The sequence below is a fragment of the Cynocephalus volans genome, chromosome 8 (assembly GCF_027409185.1).
Source record: "Cynocephalus volans isolate mCynVol1 chromosome 8, mCynVol1.pri, whole genome shotgun sequence".
Lineage (NCBI taxonomy): Eukaryota > Metazoa > Chordata > Mammalia > Dermoptera > Cynocephalidae > Cynocephalus > Cynocephalus volans.
In genome coordinates this window covers 131,134,757-131,154,666 of record NC_084467.1, presented here as the reverse complement: position 1 = coordinate 131,154,666, position 19,910 = coordinate 131,134,757, and the positions used below count along the sequence as shown (strand labels likewise).

Below are 19,910 nucleotides of genomic sequence, written 5' to 3'. Positions count from 1 at the left end.
AATGGTGGAGGTTACTTCAGCTATAAAAGGGGCACTGGAGCAGCAGGAGCAGGGTGGGATGCACGGGTGCCTGGCTCATGAGCGAGCATCCAGCCCAGTGATAGCACAGTAAGCTGGAAGATTTTGATAGTAACCAAAATGATGAATATGAAAGGCTATTTATCCTATAGAATTCCAGACAGATTCCTGGAAGGAAGATGCAGAGACACAGAAACCAGGCCTGCAGTAGCAAGCTACTGATATGAGGAAAGTCTAGTTAAGGAAAGAAGTGTTATAGTTATGCATTTAGATTCCTTTTGAAACACAAATCAGAATCACACAACCAATAGGAAAAAATAAATTAGTATTTAATACAAATATATTTCCTATTTCTCATGTAATGTGAAATCCTTTCTTTGTAAAAGCTGAACATTAAAGCAAATGGAATAGGCAAGGAAAAATGAATAATCTGAGAGAAAAATTTCAAAATTAAGCAAGTAGATTACACAAACCCAGACGTACACAAAGATTCTCCTTTTAAAAACAGTAAACCGCAGGAGTTTCCTATACATCCAGTCTGAATCACAGTGGTGACAGATTAAAAAAACATATGCATGGGCACAAGGGAGATTTTCCCAAAATAACGGAAAGGACTTTATCACTCCTTACGGATGGCAGTTTTGTTCTTTAATAAACACAGTTTAGCTTTCTAATATAGTCAAGCTATCACCATATGTGGCAGCAAAGAGGTAGTGGTGATAGTAATGGTAGTAGCATTCAGAAATGGAGTTCTCAGAAACAAAGTTTTTCTGAAAGAAGGTAAATGAGATCAGGAATAAGTCAAGAATATTTGCTCTTGCCACTTCTATTCAACATTGCACTGAATGTTCTATTCAGGGCAATCTAACCAGGGCAATTAGGCCAGAAAAAGAAAAAAAAGGCATCCAGACTAAAAGGAAAAAGTAAAACTATCATTATAAGGTGGCATATCTTGTATATAGAAAATCCTAAGAAATATACACACGCAAATATTAGAGGTGAAAATGAGTTCAGAAAGCTTGCAGGATATAAGATTGATATAGGAAAATCATAAGTATTTTTAGATATTAGTAATAAAGCATTGAAAAGGCAATTAATAAAACAACTACATTTATAATAGCATCGAACAATAAAATACTTAGAAATAGATTTAACAAAGCTATACAGTGAAAACTATAGAACATCATTGAAAGAAACTAAAGAAGACCTAAATGAATAAGACCATCCTGTGTTCGTGAATTGGAAGACTCAACATTGTTAACATGGCATTACTCCCTAATTGATCTAGAGATTCAGTGCAATCCGTATTAAAATTCCATTGTCTTTTTTGCAGAAATTAAATGCAAAATGCATTTCCGTATGACTAAAATTCATATGGAAATGCAAGAGACACAGAATAGCCAAAACAATCTTGAAAAAGAACAAATCTGGATCACACTTCCTGATCTCAAACTTACTACAAAGCTGTAGTAATCAAGACTATGTGGTACTGGCATAAAGACAGATGCACAGATCAATGGAACAGAGAATTCAGAAATAAAACCATGTGTCTATGGTCAACTGATTTTTGACAAGCATGCCAAGACCATTCAATGGAGAAAGAATAGCCTTTTCAAAACATAGTGCAAGGACAACTAGATATCCACATGCTAAAGAATGAAGTCATATCCCTAGAGTACTGGTTTGCTAGGGCTGCCCTAAAAAAGAGTCAAAGACTGGGTGGCTTAAACAACAGCAATTTATTTTCTCACAGTTCTGGAGGCTAGAAATCTGAGATCCAGGTGTCAGCAGCATTTGTTTCTCTTGAGGCCTCTGTCATTGGCTTGTAGATGACCATCTTTCCCCTGTGTTCCAATCTCCTATTTTTATAAGAATGCCAGTTATATTGGACTAGGGCCCACCCTAATGACTTCATTTTAACTTAACTACCTCTTTAAAGATTCTGTCTCCAAATATAGTCACAGTCTGAGGTATTGGAGGTTAGGACTTCCACATATGAATTTTGGGGGTAGAGGTGGGACACATCCCAGCCATAATACCCTAGCTAACATCATATGCAAAAATGAACTTAAAATATATCAAAGACCTAAATGTAAGAGCTATAATATAAAACACTCAGAAGAAGAAGTTTGTGTGACCTTGGATTAGGAAGGAGTTTCTTAGATACGACAGCAAAAGCACAAACAACAAAATTAAAAAATAAACTGAATTTCATCAAAATTAAAAACGTTTGTGTTTCAGAGGAATTATCAAGAAAATGAAAAGACAGGCTGGCCAGTTAACTGAGCTGGTTTCAGCACAGCCCAGTAACACCAAGGTCAAGGGTTCAGTTCCCCATAGCAGCCAGCTGCCAAAGAAAAAAAAATAAAGAAAATGAAAAGACAACCCACAGAACGGGAAAAAATATCCAGGATATATAAAGAACTGTTACGAATCAACAATAAATACAAGTAACCCAATTAAAAAGTGGGCAAAGAATATGAATAGCCATTTCTCCAAAGAAGATATACAAATGTCCAGTAAGCACATGAAAAAATGTTCAACATCATTAGCCATCAGGAAAATATAAATCATAATCATAACAAGATGCTGCTTCACGCCCACTCAGGTGGCTATATAAAAAAGGTAGACAATAACAAGTGTTGACAAGACTGTGGAGAAATTAGAGCCCTCACTATTTGAATCACCTCCTATTCACCCATTTGTTGCAGGAGGGATTCCTGACCTAGAAATTTCAAGGATGGTTAAACACACCTGACACCGGACAGACAAGATTGACAGCAGCTTATTAGTCCTTATTAGTCCTGTATACTCACAGCCCCAAGGAAGGAGAACATCATGCAGGGACTGAATTCAAGAACAGTGAACAATCAGGGGTTGTGGGAGGTAGGCGTTGTAGTATCAAGAAAGTGGGGTGCCCCTGGTTCCTGTAGGAGGATGTGATTGGCTTGTTTCAATAATGACACAGGCTGGCAAAGAACTGAAACCTGTTATTTGGGAATAAGTAAGAACAGTGCCTTTTGATAATGAGAGTTTTTTGGCTAGAGAACCTTATCTGCAGGAGCAGAGTGAGGAAAAGACCTTGCAATTTGGCTATTAAGGCCTTCCTGGTTTCCTCCAGGTGTTGGGGCAGCACATAATGTTGAGCTTGAATTTTAGGCCTTATACCATACCCATACTTTGCTGGTGGGAATATAATGGTGCAGCTGCTTTGGGAAACAGTTTGTCAGTTCCTAAAAAATTAAACACAGAATTATCATATGATCCAGCAATAGATAAATAGCCAAATTGAGAAAGCATAGGCTCCATTTATCTTCACTTCCTAACACATGTCTATGAACAAGAATTGCACCAGGATAGCAGCTTATTTTCAACCCAAGTCTCCTTTGCTTTTTAAAGCCCTTGAATTAATTGCTCTAGCTCCCAGTACTAACGTCTTTTATTTTTTTAATTGAGATATAATTTACATACCATAAAATTCACCGTTTAAAATGTACAACTGCAGGCTGGCTGGTTAGCTCAGTTGGTTAGAACACAGTGTTGTATCACCAAGGGTTTTGATCTCCATCCTGGCCAGCTGCACCCCCCCCCCCCAAAATTAATTAAGTAAGTAAGTAAGTACCTACTATGTACCAGGCACTTCAACACAAAGGCACATTGGTGGGCATGCCCCATACAGAGGTTAAACTACAATGAGGAAGACAAACATCAACTGACCAACCAACTAACCATTTAATCGCATATTGATCCCAGGTGTGCAAAGGGCTTTTGGGTAGGGGCACTAAGACACTAGAGGGGACTATGGTTTCACTGTATGACCTAAGTTTGAAGGAGGTACAGAAAGTTCCTCTAAGACAGTGTTGCTAAAGCTAAAGTGGAAATTAGCCTATTGAAGAAAGGGAGAGAGAGCATTTCTGGCAGAAGAAACCAGAGCATGTGATGGCTGTTAGGTGGAAAAGAGATTGGCATGTTGAGAAACTCTGAAAGAAGTTCATTCTGGCTTGACTGAGAGAGTGCCAGTGAGAGGGAGGGAACAGGGAGTTGAGAACAGAGAGGTAAGCTGGGCCAGATCATGAGAACTGTGTAGGCCTCTTGAAAATGGTGAACTTCATTCTCAGAACAATGAGAGGTCATTCAAGGATTTTAAGCAAGGGGCTATGGTACTGCTCCGATCCCATCTCCCTCATTCACATGCTCCAGCCTCACTGGCCTCCTGGCCCTCAGCATTCAGTCACACTTCCAGCAGAGACAGCTTCCTCGCTGGCTTCAAGTCTGTACAAATCTTACCTTCTGGGTGAGGCCTATCCCGACTACCCTATTTAACACTACAACATACACATAACTCCCTTTACCCTGCTGTACTTCTTCCCACAACACTATTACTTCTAATATACTATATTTACATATTTATTATGTTTATTGTTTAACTGTCTCCTGTTAGAACATAACATAATTTCCATGGAGGCAAGTATCTTTGTTACTTTAGTTCACTGATCTATTCAAACACATAGAATATCATCTGTCTTCGAATAGGTGCTCAGTAAATATTGTTGAGTGATGAATAATAAAATCTATTTAAAAAAGACTACTGTGGTGGCAATGTGGGAATGGACCAGACAATGGTCAAGAGTAGATGAAGGAACAGCAGTCACCCACTTCTCTCAGCTCCACTGCTAACACCCAAATCCAAGCCACCATCTTCTCATACCTATCTGCTTCATAAATATCAGCATGATCTAAAGTAATCATATTCCTGTATTTGTTTAATGACCATCTATCTTTGATTAGAATGAAAGCTCCATCAGGGTCTGTCCTGGTTACTACTTTATCTCCAGTGCCTAGACAGTGCCTGGCACTTGGTAAGTGTTCAATATTTGTTACTGAAGGAAGTCACTACAATAGTCCAGGTTAGAAAGTTTGGTAACCTAAACTACTAAAATGGGAATAGGAGAAAAGTGGAATGATTCTAAAAATTCTCAGGAGTAGAATCTACAGGACTTGATAATTAGGAGATATGTAGTATTAAGAAGAGAGTTAAAGATAACTTCTAGGATTCTGGTTTGAGCAGGTGGGTAGTGCCTTTACTGGAGGAGGAGTACATTTGGGATGGCACATTAGTTCAGTTTTGATTTTTGATGTGCCTGTGAAACATCCAAGCAGACATGTTAAGTCCACAGCCAAATATTTGGGTCTGGACTAAACATAAATATGAGAGAGAACATTTACAGATGAAACCAAAGGAATGAATAGGATCAGCAAGGGAGAAGCATCAAGTGAGTTTGTAGAAGCTAGAGCTCTGTGGAACTTCACGTTAATGGCTATAAAGAAGGGCATGAGAAAGGAGAATGAGAAGCAGCAGAAAGGGAGATGAAAAAATAAGACATAAGCCAAAGGAAGATGTTTCCAAAAAAGAAAATAAGAAGAAAAGAAAAAAGAGTTATGTCATTATGCTGTTTTGACAACTGCTGAGAGATCAAGTAAGATATAAATAGAAAGATGTCCACTAGATATTACTGTTGACTTCATCAAAAAAGCTTCAATAGAACAGTAAGGAAAAACCATAGTGGAAAGGGATGAAAAGCCAAAAACATAAAAAATATACCTTGGAATTTTTATATGATATACAAATCCCTTCCAAGCTAAGAGAACATCCAAAACTGAATGTTCCCAAACAAAAGAACAGAAACTGTTTGAAGAATTTTCTTTATTTACAATGAAACAAATTACCAATTACTTTTAAAGCTGCTTTGTTTAACAACTTGCTTTCAATGTCTGTAAAAGTGCTTATTTAGAAATTCTGCTTTTTAAAGAGTATCAGAAAATGCACTCTCATAATGCTCACAGAGAGCAATTTTGTAACATGTATAAAAAATTAAAATGTGATTACAGTTTGACTCAGCAATTCCCTTTCTAGAAACTTACCCAAGAGATATTATTATATAAGTATGCAAAGATGGAAGTTTAAGGATGTTTGCTGGTTTTGTTTAATAAGAAAGTCTGAAAATAAATATCCATGAAAATTAAATGTAAAATTGATTAAATAAATTATGGTAGATACAGTAGAATAAAAAGTAATTTAAAAGGAAGGATAAGAGAGTTCTATGTCCTATAATAGCACTTGGGTGCATTGTAGTACTTACTGAATTCCAGGCACCAATCATATATTAACTCATTAAACCCTAACAATAATCCTATGAGACGAGTATTACTAATCTTCCCCATTTTCAAATGCAGAAACTGTAATTTACCTAAGATCCTTGCATAAATTATTGGAGATGGGGTTTGATAGTAAGTAGTCTATGTCAGTGTCCCTATGCTTTTAACCACTACATGTGTACAGTGACATGGAAAGACATTTGTGATATATCATTAAATGAAAAAGAGTACTGTTCAACATTTTTTGAAAGAAAATAAATACACGTTCATCCTTTTACAATGTTCTGGGTTTCTCTCCTACCTTCCCATCTTCTTATTTATAATCCTCAAACCCCTATTAAAAAATACACATACATACATATATATATAAATTTGTAATACCAGCATACATATTCACAGACTTAAGCATGGGAACAAAATTTTATACCAAATTTTTATTATGGTTATCTCTGGGGGTGAGATTATGAGTAGGCTTTCTTTCTTTTTTTTTTTTTTTTTAAATTATTATTTATATGTTTATTTCAAATATTCATGAAATACAAAGCTGATTGTCCCCCTTCCTGCCCATGATGTGGGGGCCAAATTCATACTGGGGGCAGAGTGGGCGTTCTTTATGTCTGTAATGTTTATATATGCACATAAGACACAAAATGAGCATATAATACCTGGGGAAAGACAGAGAAAAACATTCTGTCATTTGCTTTTAACCACAGTCAGAAAGCAAAGAACCTATGCTGATTGAAAAATTTCTCTGCCCAACATGAAGTGGCTAAGGTCAATTTTCCCTGATCATCTCCAATCTACTAAATGTTCTGTGCTATGACTACAAATGTTTATATAATAAATGAATTAGATTTGGGTGAATATATCTGACTTACTTATTATAGTAAATCATTCTTTTAGCTCAGTAGCTTTCTAGCTACCTGGTAGGCTATTTCTAACCCAATAGAAGTAGGTCCCATTCAGGAAGTAGGTGTCTTTATTTATTTTTTTTAATTTTAATTATTTAAAATTTTAATTTTAATTCATTTTTATTCATTCTTTTATTTATTTATTTATTTGGTCTTCTCTGCATCTGTGTTTTCTTTTTCTTTTTATTTTAATTCATCAATATACAATGTAGTTGATTTTCATGTCCCTTTACCAATAGGAAGTCTAAACCAAACTGAGTAACAAAGACATTTATCCCATATCTGTGGTGTTAAAAGGTGAGAATTAGATGTTTTTCTCTGGCTAACACAATTTACTATTCTCCTACAAATAATACCTGGACATTTAATGTGTGCTAATGAGATAACTTATACCAGCAATTAGCACAAGAGTAATTTGCTCAAGAAATGTTAGTTACCTTTCTGAGTCCCCTCACCACAAAAAATAGCTCTAATACAAAGACATCTAAAGTCCCTCTGCAGCTATACTGAAAATTAGCTAGGCTGGGTTCATGAGTGCTTTGAAATTTCCCAAAGTTTTTTATTTTTATATAAACAAATGTATTTTTACATTTTTTTTTTCTGGCATACTAGATTAGAAGCTGAAAACTTGTTTGTCATGTTTGTGTTTTCTTTTTACCAGGTAGAGACCATCAGCTCAAGTAAAAGTATACCTTAATTTAACCCTACGTATACTGTTTCTATGTGGGGTCAGCTTCAGGATTCATGCAATGAAGGGACATAAATATGGGTCACTAGTATGAGGAGGTTCTCCTTTTATCTTCTCTAACTAGCCGAATTCTCCAAGATGATGTCAGAAGTGTCCATGTATTGCTAGAGAAGATACAAAAAGCCTCTCTGCCCAATGGCCAGAGAATGTAGTCTGTACAGGCCTTGTCTGGTTTAACATGGCCCAAAATAAATAAAAATTGTACAAATAAGCCAATATGTCAATCAAGAAAATAATCAATCAACATATACAGTAGTAAGATGACACAGGGTATATTTCTGTTATCCAGAAGGAGAGTACTAAGTTACCCAAAACAAAGACTAAGCATGTGTTGAGAGCCCCAGTAAAGATAAGTCACCAAAAGAATGAGAAAAGACATTTTGGGAAAGATGTAATATCTGAGAGTTAAATAAAAAATTAGATGATAGGGAAAATTAGAACTTTGTTGGACTTCCTTATACTTACTTTAAGGTTTAGTATTGTTTTTTAGTCTGAATTACATAATACTTTCACTGCTTAACCATCCTAAAAGTCTTATTCCAAGCCCTGTTGAAAGGGCATGTTGAAAAGTTTTTGGTTTTGATTTGTTTTAATGAAAGAAAAAAAAAAATTAGCGGTCAAGATCCATGACTTCATTAAAAGATATGTTTCTGTTATTTTATTAAAAATATTTTAAATATTTTCCTAACTTCTAAAATAACTTTGTCATAAGAATTGTTCACACATAAACACAAAATGATTTAATACAGTGCATTTTACGAACTTCACAAAAAGCAAATGTTTAACAGAATAAGAGATGAGGCCCAGCAACACACCTGTTGAGTTGCAGAGTGCCCATACTATTTCTTAAAATGCCTTTGTTTAGAATCAAGGTATGTTAATTGTTAAGTGTCAAGGATCTTCTAAGATATTAAGAGGCATGCCTAAGATTAATTTTTGAGGAACTGGGGAGAATCATGGGGGATCTAGGAACACATTCTGAATTACCTTGTAAACAACAACTGCAATCATAATGACAGCTAACATTTACGCGGCAGTAAAATTTTCTAGACACTACATTAAGGACTTTTATGTTTCATCTTATTTAATTCTTCAAACAATCCCATAAATTAGTTTCTATTATCTCAAAACTCAGACTCTTGGATACTTAGAGTAAACTGCCTAAGGTCATACAGGAGGGCTGAAATTAGGAGCAAGTCAGTCTGAGTCCAGCGTCTGCAATTTTAAACACTATGTTATACTGGGGAGAGGGTAAGCCTGTCTCTTTTTATAAATAAGGCAATTATTGCCTTCAATAACAGAATGTTTTCTTTGACTGAAGGACAAAAACTAACTGGGTTATGTAACCAACTCTGCAGCAAATGTCTTGCTGTTAACACACTGTTAAAGCTGTATTGATAGGATGATATAAAATTCAACAAGGTAATTATAATTGAATTCTGAAGTGTCTTATAAATTTGCAGCAATCAGGGAAAGAACTGCAAGTTGAAATGTAGCAGTTTCTTTTTTAGTCAGTGTATTACAGAAGCTTTTTAATAATTCGATTTTATGTTTAGGTACCTTCAGGGATATTACAGTTAGAATATTTTAAGTAAGAAGATGGCACTATTTTGACAGAAAACAGGTTTTAACTTCTTCTCTTACATCATCCAACTTGTATGAATGAAAACATTTTTTATGTTACTAGACGAAATGCTATGATAGCAAGATTAAATGCCCTGCATGAAAAACATACAAGGCTGGCCAGTTAGCTCAGTTGGTTAGAGCACAGTGTTACAACACCAGGATCAAGGGTTCGGATCCTCATACTGGCCAGCTGCCAAAAAGAAAGAAAAAGAAAAACATACAAGCAAATTTCAAATAAACAACCACCAAAAAGGATGAGAAGAGGGAAGAAGATCAAGTTTCTCAGCGACGTAGTCTCTTTTTGTGTTCAAGCACCTAGAATGAATCAAAGGCTATAAACTGAATTATTGCAATCCCAAGGGCAGAGGGGTAAGACAGTTTGATAACAAGACAAAAACAGACTTACCTTTAGGAGAGCCAAGGCTACATGAAAGATGATGTTCAAACCCTGAAATAGAAAAAGAAAGAGAAAATCAATACAGCCAAACCTGTTTTACTAAATAGTTTCCCAAGACTTCCATCCATCTTTAACAAAATTCCTAATTACTTTCATCTTCACACATGATAATAATTAAACCATGAGATTTTTTTAAAAGGTATTTTCCTTCTCTGACTGGCTTATTGTAAATACTAGGTGCTATTTAATTAATGTTCATATAAAATTATTGTTTTTACAATAAATTATTTTTTTTCAATCCATTTCTGGATCATTTGCATGTCTTTAAGACTTGTGAAAGTTAAGTTCCTTGCTCAAGCTGGCAGAGATGCAGAAATCTAAAATTATTAATTGAAATTCCTGATCCTAGTCCGGACTTCTGTGTGATGCAATTAAATTGTCAGTGGCCCACAAAACAAAACAAAACAAGACACTACTGTTTTCCCACTACTCTTCTTATTGTCTTGCTGTTTGTTTTTAGTACTTGCTTTCAAGTATTATTTGTATGACTAGAGGTAGTAATTAAGGGCTATTTGCCAGACTTCCTTTTCTTTTTTTTCCTGAAAATCAGAACCATATTTCTTTAGGGATAAACAAATCCTCATAATGCTCTGGTCCTTTCTCCTAAGCTAGTTTCTCATTCCTTCTCCCCTTACCAAATCCTTTCACTTTATTCTCTGGAAACTCTATTTTCAACCATATCTGCTGCATTCTCAACCTCCTTGTCAAACATTCCCTTCACCTCAAGTTTGCAGAAAGGATGAAATCTCACTGGTTCTCATAACAACCTGTACTAAGATTTTCGTTTTTCATAATATGAATGTGACAAGTCTAAGGTTTTATATATAGTTAGTTAGTTAGTTAGTAGCAGGCTAAGATCACCACCCAAGCCTTATATCTAGTCTAATGTCATTTTCACTGATGCTGGTATAATATACATAGTAAGTACTTATTTTATGACTGAATGATTGAACTATACTTTCTATCTCAAATTTTTGGGGGTAAATTTTTTCCCTATGGACCCAATTAAACCAATTTATACAATCATCATCAAATTACAGTAAGAACCTCTTTTTTTCAATTATTTCAAGATGAAACTATTAGACAAGTGAATTAAAATATTAGATCTAACAGAAATAGAAGATATAGTTTTTAAGAAACTATAAAATGTGTAGTTATCTGGGCCCACTTGGGGGAGCCAATAACCCTTCAATAGTTAATTATTAACTTATTCATAATTCTAATTATCAATAAAGATAGTCCAGCAGCATTAATAAATGCTTACATTACGTTAAAATACTTTGCTTAAGAAGGGAGCACAGTATGTGTTTTAAATAAAAAGCAGATTTTTCTTTTAAGTTTGAGAAGCTAAAGAGGTAACTTTCTGTTACCAGAAAAATGTGTATATGTGAATTCCTTAAACAAGTTCAGAATAATAAAGTTTTATTGTACCTGCTTTTATGAGCTCTAGACTTTACCCATAAAAAGCAAAAAAAGACTTGCTAAACCTTAAACTAAAGTAGAATAGAGTGGCAAGACTACGCAAACAAATTACATACTTTCAGACCTCTAAGTTGTTGGAAACCCGGAAAAACTAGTTATTCTGTCAAATTCTTTATTGCACTACAAAATGTTTCCTGATTCCCTGAGGGACAGTAAAGGAAGCAATCTTAGTTGGATTTTTTTTCTTTTAAATGAGACATTTTAATTTAGGATTATAATAACAGGTGTCATTAAATTATAGGAACCAGCTGTCCGGTTAGCTCAGTTGGTTAGAGTGCAGCCTTATAATCCCAGGGTCACAGATTCAGATTCCCATACTGGCCAGCCACCATCCCCCCTCCAAAAAAAAATTTATAGAAAGCTTCCACAGACCAGCCCTTGGTCAGTTTTAAAGTGGGACACTACAAATAGGCTGGTTTTTAAGTAACAGCAACGCAAAAGCTTTGGTCTTCAGCACATGCCCCTAGCCAACAATGATATGAATTATAAGTGAACCACCCTTCACTCTTCTAGGCCACCATTAACTAAGTTCTTCATTGTTACTTTATTTTCCATAATCCAATCTCTGCCTAAATGAGCTGAAATATATTTTTTGGAAATGCGTTTTTAAAAGGAAAAGATGTCATACAGTTTCAAGATGCCTCCATTTTTCAGGAATATGTAATCTCTGGCAACTTATTTGTTACTGAGGGTTAACTAGTAGGACTCAAAGGGCTAAAAAAACTGGAGAATTATTAAGAGTAAAAAATAACAAGTCAATATGTTTTTATGGACACATTATTTACAGTACAAGGTCTAACTCCAAGTTCAAAATAACAAATAAGAGCCAATGTCCTATTTTTTATGTGCCAACATTTGAAAGCATGTTTTTATTTCATCCCACAATAACCCTAAGTTCCATTTACATACAGGGAAATTAAGATTTAGAGAAATCAAAGTAAATTTCCTAAAGTCACACAGCTAGTAAGTGCAGATCTAGGACTTTAACCCAAGCAGCCTAACTCTAAAAGTAATGCTCTAAACCACTAAGTTAGAGAAGATGGCTCAATTTATGTGATAAATGAATCAATCCCTTATTTGGGTATCACTTAATGTGTCTTCTAATTCCTAAAGGAGTAAAATGATTCCTTCCATTTAAAGGCAAGTAAATTTTGAGAGCAGAGAGTAGAAAGATAACAAATAGGTAGGTGACTTCTACCAAAACCAAATTCTATTACTTGCTTCTATACAGAAAACTTTCACAAAGAGTCGCTGACTGCTTGCTGGATATAAGGCAATAAAAACCCAGCTTGCTGTTCAGAGAAAGGGTCACCACCTTCCTCCAGTGACAACAGATTGAGATCAGTCTAGCGTACATGAGGAAGTGGTTCCTTAACTGATTTGGACACTGCTGTTTGAAAATCCAGTCACGGTCTGGCAACATCTTTGCTTTAAAGAACACCTAACGAGTAATTGCCCAAAATTGAATAATTGCTCCAAAGTGCAGATCAAGGTGTTCCTGGGTAGGCCAACAATTGAGCACCCACAATCCTGCATAAAACAAAGGCTGGCAGTAGAGCACTCACTGAAACAAAGACAATGAACACTTTGGCTCTGACAAGCAGGCAATCATGGGTTCAGAGGGAGCTGACAGATTATGTGAGAAGCTGTCAGAAACTATGCTGACAGCTCTGAGAACAAATGCTGAAAAGGCAGTGTCAAAAGTGTCAAATGTGCATCAGCACCTGGATCCTTAGGGATCAAAATAAAGGTGAAATAAATTGTATGTGGAAATGGAAATCCTAATCAGAAGGCAGTGAGAAATTATCAAACCAAAAGTGGCCAAGGTAAACGGAGCAGGCCCACAGACAGCTAGAGGACATAGGGTACAGCCCTTCTGACCCTTTCAAAATGGGACATTCCACACCAGGAAGAGGTAATGACTAAAGAGAACATATGAAAAGTACATCAAATGAATTTAACATTTGGCAACTATTCGATAAATGCTAGCAATTATTATTAGGCTCATGTACGACCTTTTATTACCTACTATATCCAGCATTTTATATATATTTTTCACTTAATCCTCTCAACAATTCTATGGCATATGTGTTATTGCCACCATTTAAGAGATGAGAAAACTAAGGCTCAGAAACATCACACTGTTAGTAAATGGTAAAGCCAAGACTGGAATTGAGGTCTGTCAGACTAAAACAAATCCATGCTTTTTTCACTAATTCCATTCTGACTGCTAATTCAGTGAGACTTTGGTTATATACCTATGATGGATTAAAGATGACCACAGTTCTATACTTTTCCAATTAAGAGGTGGGGTCTCTGTCCTCTCCTCTGAATCTGGGCAGACTATACTACTACTTTGACAAATAGAATATGGTGGAAGTGATGCCATCCTAGTTTCTGGGCCCAGGCTTTAAGAGATTGACAGCTGCCATGTCCCATCTCTTGGAATACTCACTCTTAGAAGCCAGACACCACATAAGAGATGCCAGACACCACATAATTACACTTAGACCCCCATGTTCTAAGAAGGCAAGCAACAAAAAGAGGGCCTGGATGACCAGATGTCATCACTAAAAAAGAAAGACTAAGGATCACCAAGGTGCTGGATATGTGAGTGAAGTCATCTTGGAAGTACATCAGGTGGTCCAGCTGATGCCATATGGACCAGAGATGAACCTTACAGTTGAACCTTTCCCAAATTTCTGACTCAAGATCGTGAACAAAATAAACGACTATTTTTAATTTAAAATTTTTTTCATTTTGAAATAATTTCAGACTTAGAAAAAATTTGCAAAAACAGTTTTGAGAATTGCTGCATACTCTTCACTCAGTTTCACCAAATGTTAACAACTTACATAACCACAGTACAATGATCAAAACCAAGTTAGTATTAACATTTTATCAAATGTGCCACGATGTACTTTTTCTGGTCCAGGACGCAATCCTGGATCATACATTGAATTTAATTGTCATGTCTCCATAGTCTCTTTCATATGGGACAGTTTTCAGTCTTTACCCCCCATGACCTTGACATTTTTGAAGAGTACTGGCCAGTTATTTTGTAGAATGTATCTCAATTTCATTTGTCTGATGTTGCCTTATGATTAAATCATGTATTTAAAAATGATTACATTATGTATTTTTGGCACAAATACCACAGAAATGATATTGTGTCCTCCTCAGTGCATCCTATCACGATGCTACTTAAGATCAATATGTTTCACTATAAAATCATTGTTTTAAAGCCACTCGATTTGTGTGTAGCTTGTTATGCACAAGTAACAAGTAACCAGAACAGAATCCCTCTGGCTTCTCCTTGATAAATTTCTTACTTCTATGATCTGTAAAGTAATGCATTTTTTCAAAGAGAGAAAGTAAAAGTGACAGATAATTAGCATGTAAATATAAAGAAGGAAATATTGACTGCTTTTAAATATAGGTTCTATGGCAAGAATATTGTAAAAGCAAAAAAAGTCTTTTATTTTATTCTGCTTCTCATATTTCAAGCTCTTAAAAGCTAAATCTTTCAGGATGGCTAAACAGCAGAGTTTGATGGAATAAATAGTAAAATGATGTGATGTTTGGGTTTGGGGGTTTTGTTTTATGGATGTCCAGTAGAGGTCAGGATTGCAGCACTAGAAATCAAGCAACAGCTTTAAAAAGGATGTCACAGACCCTCACAGTAGTCTTGAATGCAAATTCATTTAAGTCATGCCATTTTAAAACCCTCATGGCTAAGTCCTCTACTAATTTACCAATATAATATAAAAAATACAAAAAACTGGATGATTCCCATTTTATTATAGATTCATTTATTATTTTTTCATGAATGAGTAGTAAATAAGAAAGAGTTCAAGAACATGAGGGGATGAGAGATAAATTTAACATATGTATGCATCTGTCTAGTTATGAATAACTTTGCTTGGTTTGCACTCATTTTAACAAATAAAGTACTAAATAGAGGTGTATCAACAAAGTATGAAAGTCCTCAATTATGGGTAACTTTGGGAAGAATTCTTAGAGGTTAGTAACATCTGAATCAGATAAAACTTTCAGAAACAAGGCAAGCAAAATGGGAGGAATAAGTCAAATTATTGGCTTCGACATGTATTCATCGGATCTGTCAGGCAATTTGAGGACTGCTTACTAAATACAGCGTTTGTACGTTTGCAGGAATGGATAAGTCATCCCTACACTGAAAGGACTCTCAGACTAGGACAGGAGATAAAAATATAAACAGAAGACATACCACCCCTGGGGAATGATGAAGAGGTGTGCCCTGGAAATTAGAGCACTGAGTTAGTGCTATAAAGTCCTTATCAATATACCCTATTGGCATTAAACATTAACAATTGCCCTTCCGTTCTCCTTAAATGCCCTTAAGTCAATGATGTGCACCTTGAATTATACTGTCTTCCAGCTGCACTTATCAACCAGCCCAGGCTGACGGGTGTTTTCGGTGCCCTTTGTAATGACAAGGAACTTCCAAACAATTACTAACTGCCAGCTGAACTTGACCCTCTCTCCTTCCTCCTCCAGGCTTCTGCCAGAGTTTCCCATTGGTCCAATTCACCCAGAAGTCAGAGGTACAGGAGTTTTGTTGTTAGAGTTCCTGTATCCATCTCTCTTTTAAAAACCCCACAACACATTACTCTAAGTTCAATCATATTTATAGAGCACCAACTATGTACTCAACATTGCATGGACATGTTCTAAAGATTTAAAGAAATGTCTTTTTAAAAAAAATAATCAGTACAATTGGTGAGGCAAGTCACATGCAAACGTTAGACAACAGATGAAAGCATTATTTGGTACAATGTGTCAGCAAATGCTGTAGAGACACTCCCTCACCCCCAGCCCCCAAATACAACAGGCAGTCAAGGTTTACAGGAATAATTTGGATAAGAGCAGTCTGAGTTTCCCTTGATGGCTGGAACTTGACCCAATTCCAACTGACGAACTAAAACTAGAGATGACGGATGATAATATCAACTACTAATATTTATTGAGCACTTTTCTATATGCCAGAAGCTGATTCTAGAACACTACATATATAATTTAATTCAATCGTGAGAGGTGAAGAAACTGAAGCATGTTACTAAAGGTAATCCAACCAATCTCCTCATCCAAGACCACACACTGATGGCTGAAGCTGGGACTCAAAAGTAGGCAGTCTTTCTCTAGAGATGTTTGAAATGACCACAGTATACCATACATTTCCCTCAAATTTGAAGCTATTTATTTAAAGTCAAAATAAGACTGTTTTAAAGGTTGGCTGAATTAACAATGAAGATATTTTAATACTTGATTCTTCATACTAAACACAGCTCCATAAGACCATTGGCTACGGAATACGTGAGAATGTGTCAACTTATTACAAGGTATATGTTACTATATAAACCTGAGAATTAGATATATGCCAATCCAGGGAATACCAACCAGAAGATCTAAGTCTACTGATACACTGTAAGGTGCTCCCTGATACCTCTCTCAGCTGGCAGCTACATCATGTACCATCTGCTAAACAATTTGACACCATTTCACATCAACATAAAATAGCACCTTCCCCCCTGCTGCATGAAGGGATTTCATTGGAGATACCCAGTCCCCACCAACCCTGCCCTCCTTAATAATCTCATAGCTATGGGAAAATAAAAAATAGCTTCTTCTCAGTGAATTCCCCCATATTTGGCCAGACCTTGAAACTTTGAAGCTTACCATGTGACATCCCTTCTACTTCAACATCCTTCTCTCTCACTTGGCTACTCCCCTCCTCCTCTAGGTCTGAGCTTAGATGGCTGGGATAGGTACCCCTTGTTGGTGCTCTTGAAAAGCACACCCCCCATATCACACATAGCACTCATCCTACGCTGTGTAATGACTCATTTACCTGTCTCTAGTTCTCTAAGTTATGTGAGGGAATAACCCTGACTGTCTCTGTACTGGTATATTTCTATCACTCAGGACACCACCTGGAATAGAGTCGGTGCTCAATATTAGTTGAATGAATGTATGAGATAAGAGAATTGCTAGGATTGAAGAAACAGAACTTTCAAAGTAATTTCTTCCTATAATTTCTTAATATTAACTGTATACTTCTCTTTGGTTGCTGAGCCTCCTTTTTCCAGTTACTTGATAACACATGTTACTCTCAATTCCCTCTTAGCATAAAAGTAAGCTTTTGGACCAGTAACATTAAAATTCAGACATGTTATCTTTCATCTTCTTCTGTCCCAGATGGGAAAGGCTCACTTCTTTCCAAATCTAAAAACTAGGGTATACTTCATCAAGCTAATTTGCTCAGGAAAACAAAACCAATCACACATTAATCACAGTCTTCAGAGATAAGCAAGAGCTGATATTTTAAGCACTCTCAAAGCAGAATCATGAACTTGCAGTCAAATATACAGTTGGGAGGCTATAAAACTCTCAAGAAGTGGTATGTAATTTTGCTTGGAAACAGGTGATGAATGCAGCAAGAGGATGTACCTAGACCAACACACCAGGGAATGTTATGGAAAGTAAACTCTCACCCCTCCAAGAGTGAAGTCCTGATGTTTGTGTCATGCTGAGAAGCCAGTAATGAGTGTATTCATCTGTGGTGACTCTTTCTTTCTCTTCTGTTCTCACCCAGTATATAGACAAATGCTGGTAAAGCTTACACACTAGGAACATCAGGCAGGAGTGATATGAGAGAAAAACACTGAAAAATAGCATGTGGGAAAGGGTTTGAAAAATTAAATCATATAAATGGCTCTAGAGTTGCCCACCATGTTTCTGTGAAAGTATAAGTATGTTACTAATCATATAGATTTTTTTAGTTGCCAGCTGGGGCAGTTCCCCATTTTTCTCTACCTTCTGCCCCCTGCTACCCAGAGCCACTAGCAGCCTGGTCCACACAAAAACGTGGTACAAACTTTAAGAATCATGATGATATACCCTGGGGATAGCCAAGGAGCCTAAGTTTGTTGCTGCCTTGGAGATCTGGTGTCTTTCTGCCCAGAAGTACATAAAGCTTACTGCCAAACTAAACATACCACTTTACAGTAGCCACTACATGGTAAAGCTTAATTGCTACCATCTGTATAGCACTTTATTGCAAAGAACTCCTGAGCATACTATTTCATTCAACTGTAACAATATCTGTCATTATATCAGCCATTTTTAATACCCCCATTTTACAAAGGAAGCTCAAATGTGCCAGGTGATTTACCGAAGTTCACATAATTAGAACTGCAGTGTCCAGTTTCCTGATTCTAATTCAGTTCTCTTTCCCTTAGACTAGTGGTTCTCAGCCATGGCTGTTTATCAAAATCACCTGGGGAGCTTTTACAACCCACTAATGCAGGAGTTCCACCTCACATCAAATGAATAAAAATTTCTCAGGGGGTGTATTTTTAAGAACTTCCTAGGAGTTTCTAACATAAATCCAGATTGAGAACTGAGCATTACCAGGAGTTTTCAAGCCAACTGTATATTAAAATCACCCAAGAAGCTTAATAACACCCTAAAGTCTAATTTAATTGGTTGGGGGGGGGCAGGCTCTCCAGGTGATTCTAATATGCAATCAAGTGTGGAAATCACCACACAGTGCCTCTAACAAGCACATCTTAAAATTCTTTAACTTAAAGTCTCCTTATACTGTAGTTACTTCCTAATATTTAAAATGTTTCCAGGCACAGGGACCTTCAGGAGCCAAGGGCAGCTCTTGCTAACAGATGGCAGGAGTATGGGGTGCTGTCACATGGGCAGCCTGCTGTTGCCATAGACACTGCCACCATGTGGGTGGTCTACCACAGCTACTGCCACAGCAGCCACCACCACCACAAGGATGGCCTGCCACTACTGCTGCCACTGCAAGGGTGGTCAACTACCACAGCAGCAGCCACCACTGCTGCTGCAGCAGTTACCACTGCTGTGTAGGTGGGCCCCCAACCACTCCACTGCATTGACACAAGGAGAGTAACCAGCAGAGCCCAGGGAAAGAGATGAGCAAGCGCAGACCCATGACCCAACCCACAGGGGGAATTACACTGTCCCCCACAGTAGCACACCTGGGGGTGGGAGGTACTGCACAGCTCCCGTTCCCAACTGCCTTGATCCAGGGACAAACACACACAAAACCCCTGGAGAGTGCAGAAACCCAATGTAGTCTAATAGAGTAAGGAAGGAAATTCCCAACCAACACCAACCCATCTCCCGACCAGGGGATCCAAGGAACCAGGAGGAGCCTCTGACTATAGGAAAAAGAAACACTGCCCAGGGTCACCCATGCAAACTAAGAAGCTCCAGTATATACCAATGCACCCATGAAGATCATGGGGACACTAGCCAGGGTGCCAACAAGCCCACCTGGGGTCACCCCCCCCCAGCCAAAGAGCAACAGGGCACCCAGGCACTTCTCCCAAGAACTCAAGAGTTTGCCCATATCCTAGACAACCCAACACACTGTCACTAACCTCAGCAAGGCAACACTAAGTGCCCAGTGCCTTGGCCACAGAGGCACTCATTT

At 37.0% G+C, this 19,910-nt stretch overlaps 1 protein-coding gene across 9 annotated transcripts in view; it reads right to left on the bottom strand.

The window, feature by feature from the left end:
• RABGAP1L (RAB GTPase activating protein 1 like) overlaps positions 1-19,910 on the bottom strand; it is a 646,375-nt gene that overhangs the window by 172,833 nt on the left and 453,632 nt on the right. For all 9 annotated transcript variants that reach the window (XM_063104460.1, XM_063104464.1, XM_063104465.1 and 6 more), the window contains one exon: positions 9,866-9,907. In XM_063104460.1, the coding sequence (XP_062960530.1) occupies positions 9,866-9,907 (42 nt within the window). The remainder of the gene's footprint in view (positions 1-9,865; positions 9,908-19,910) is intronic.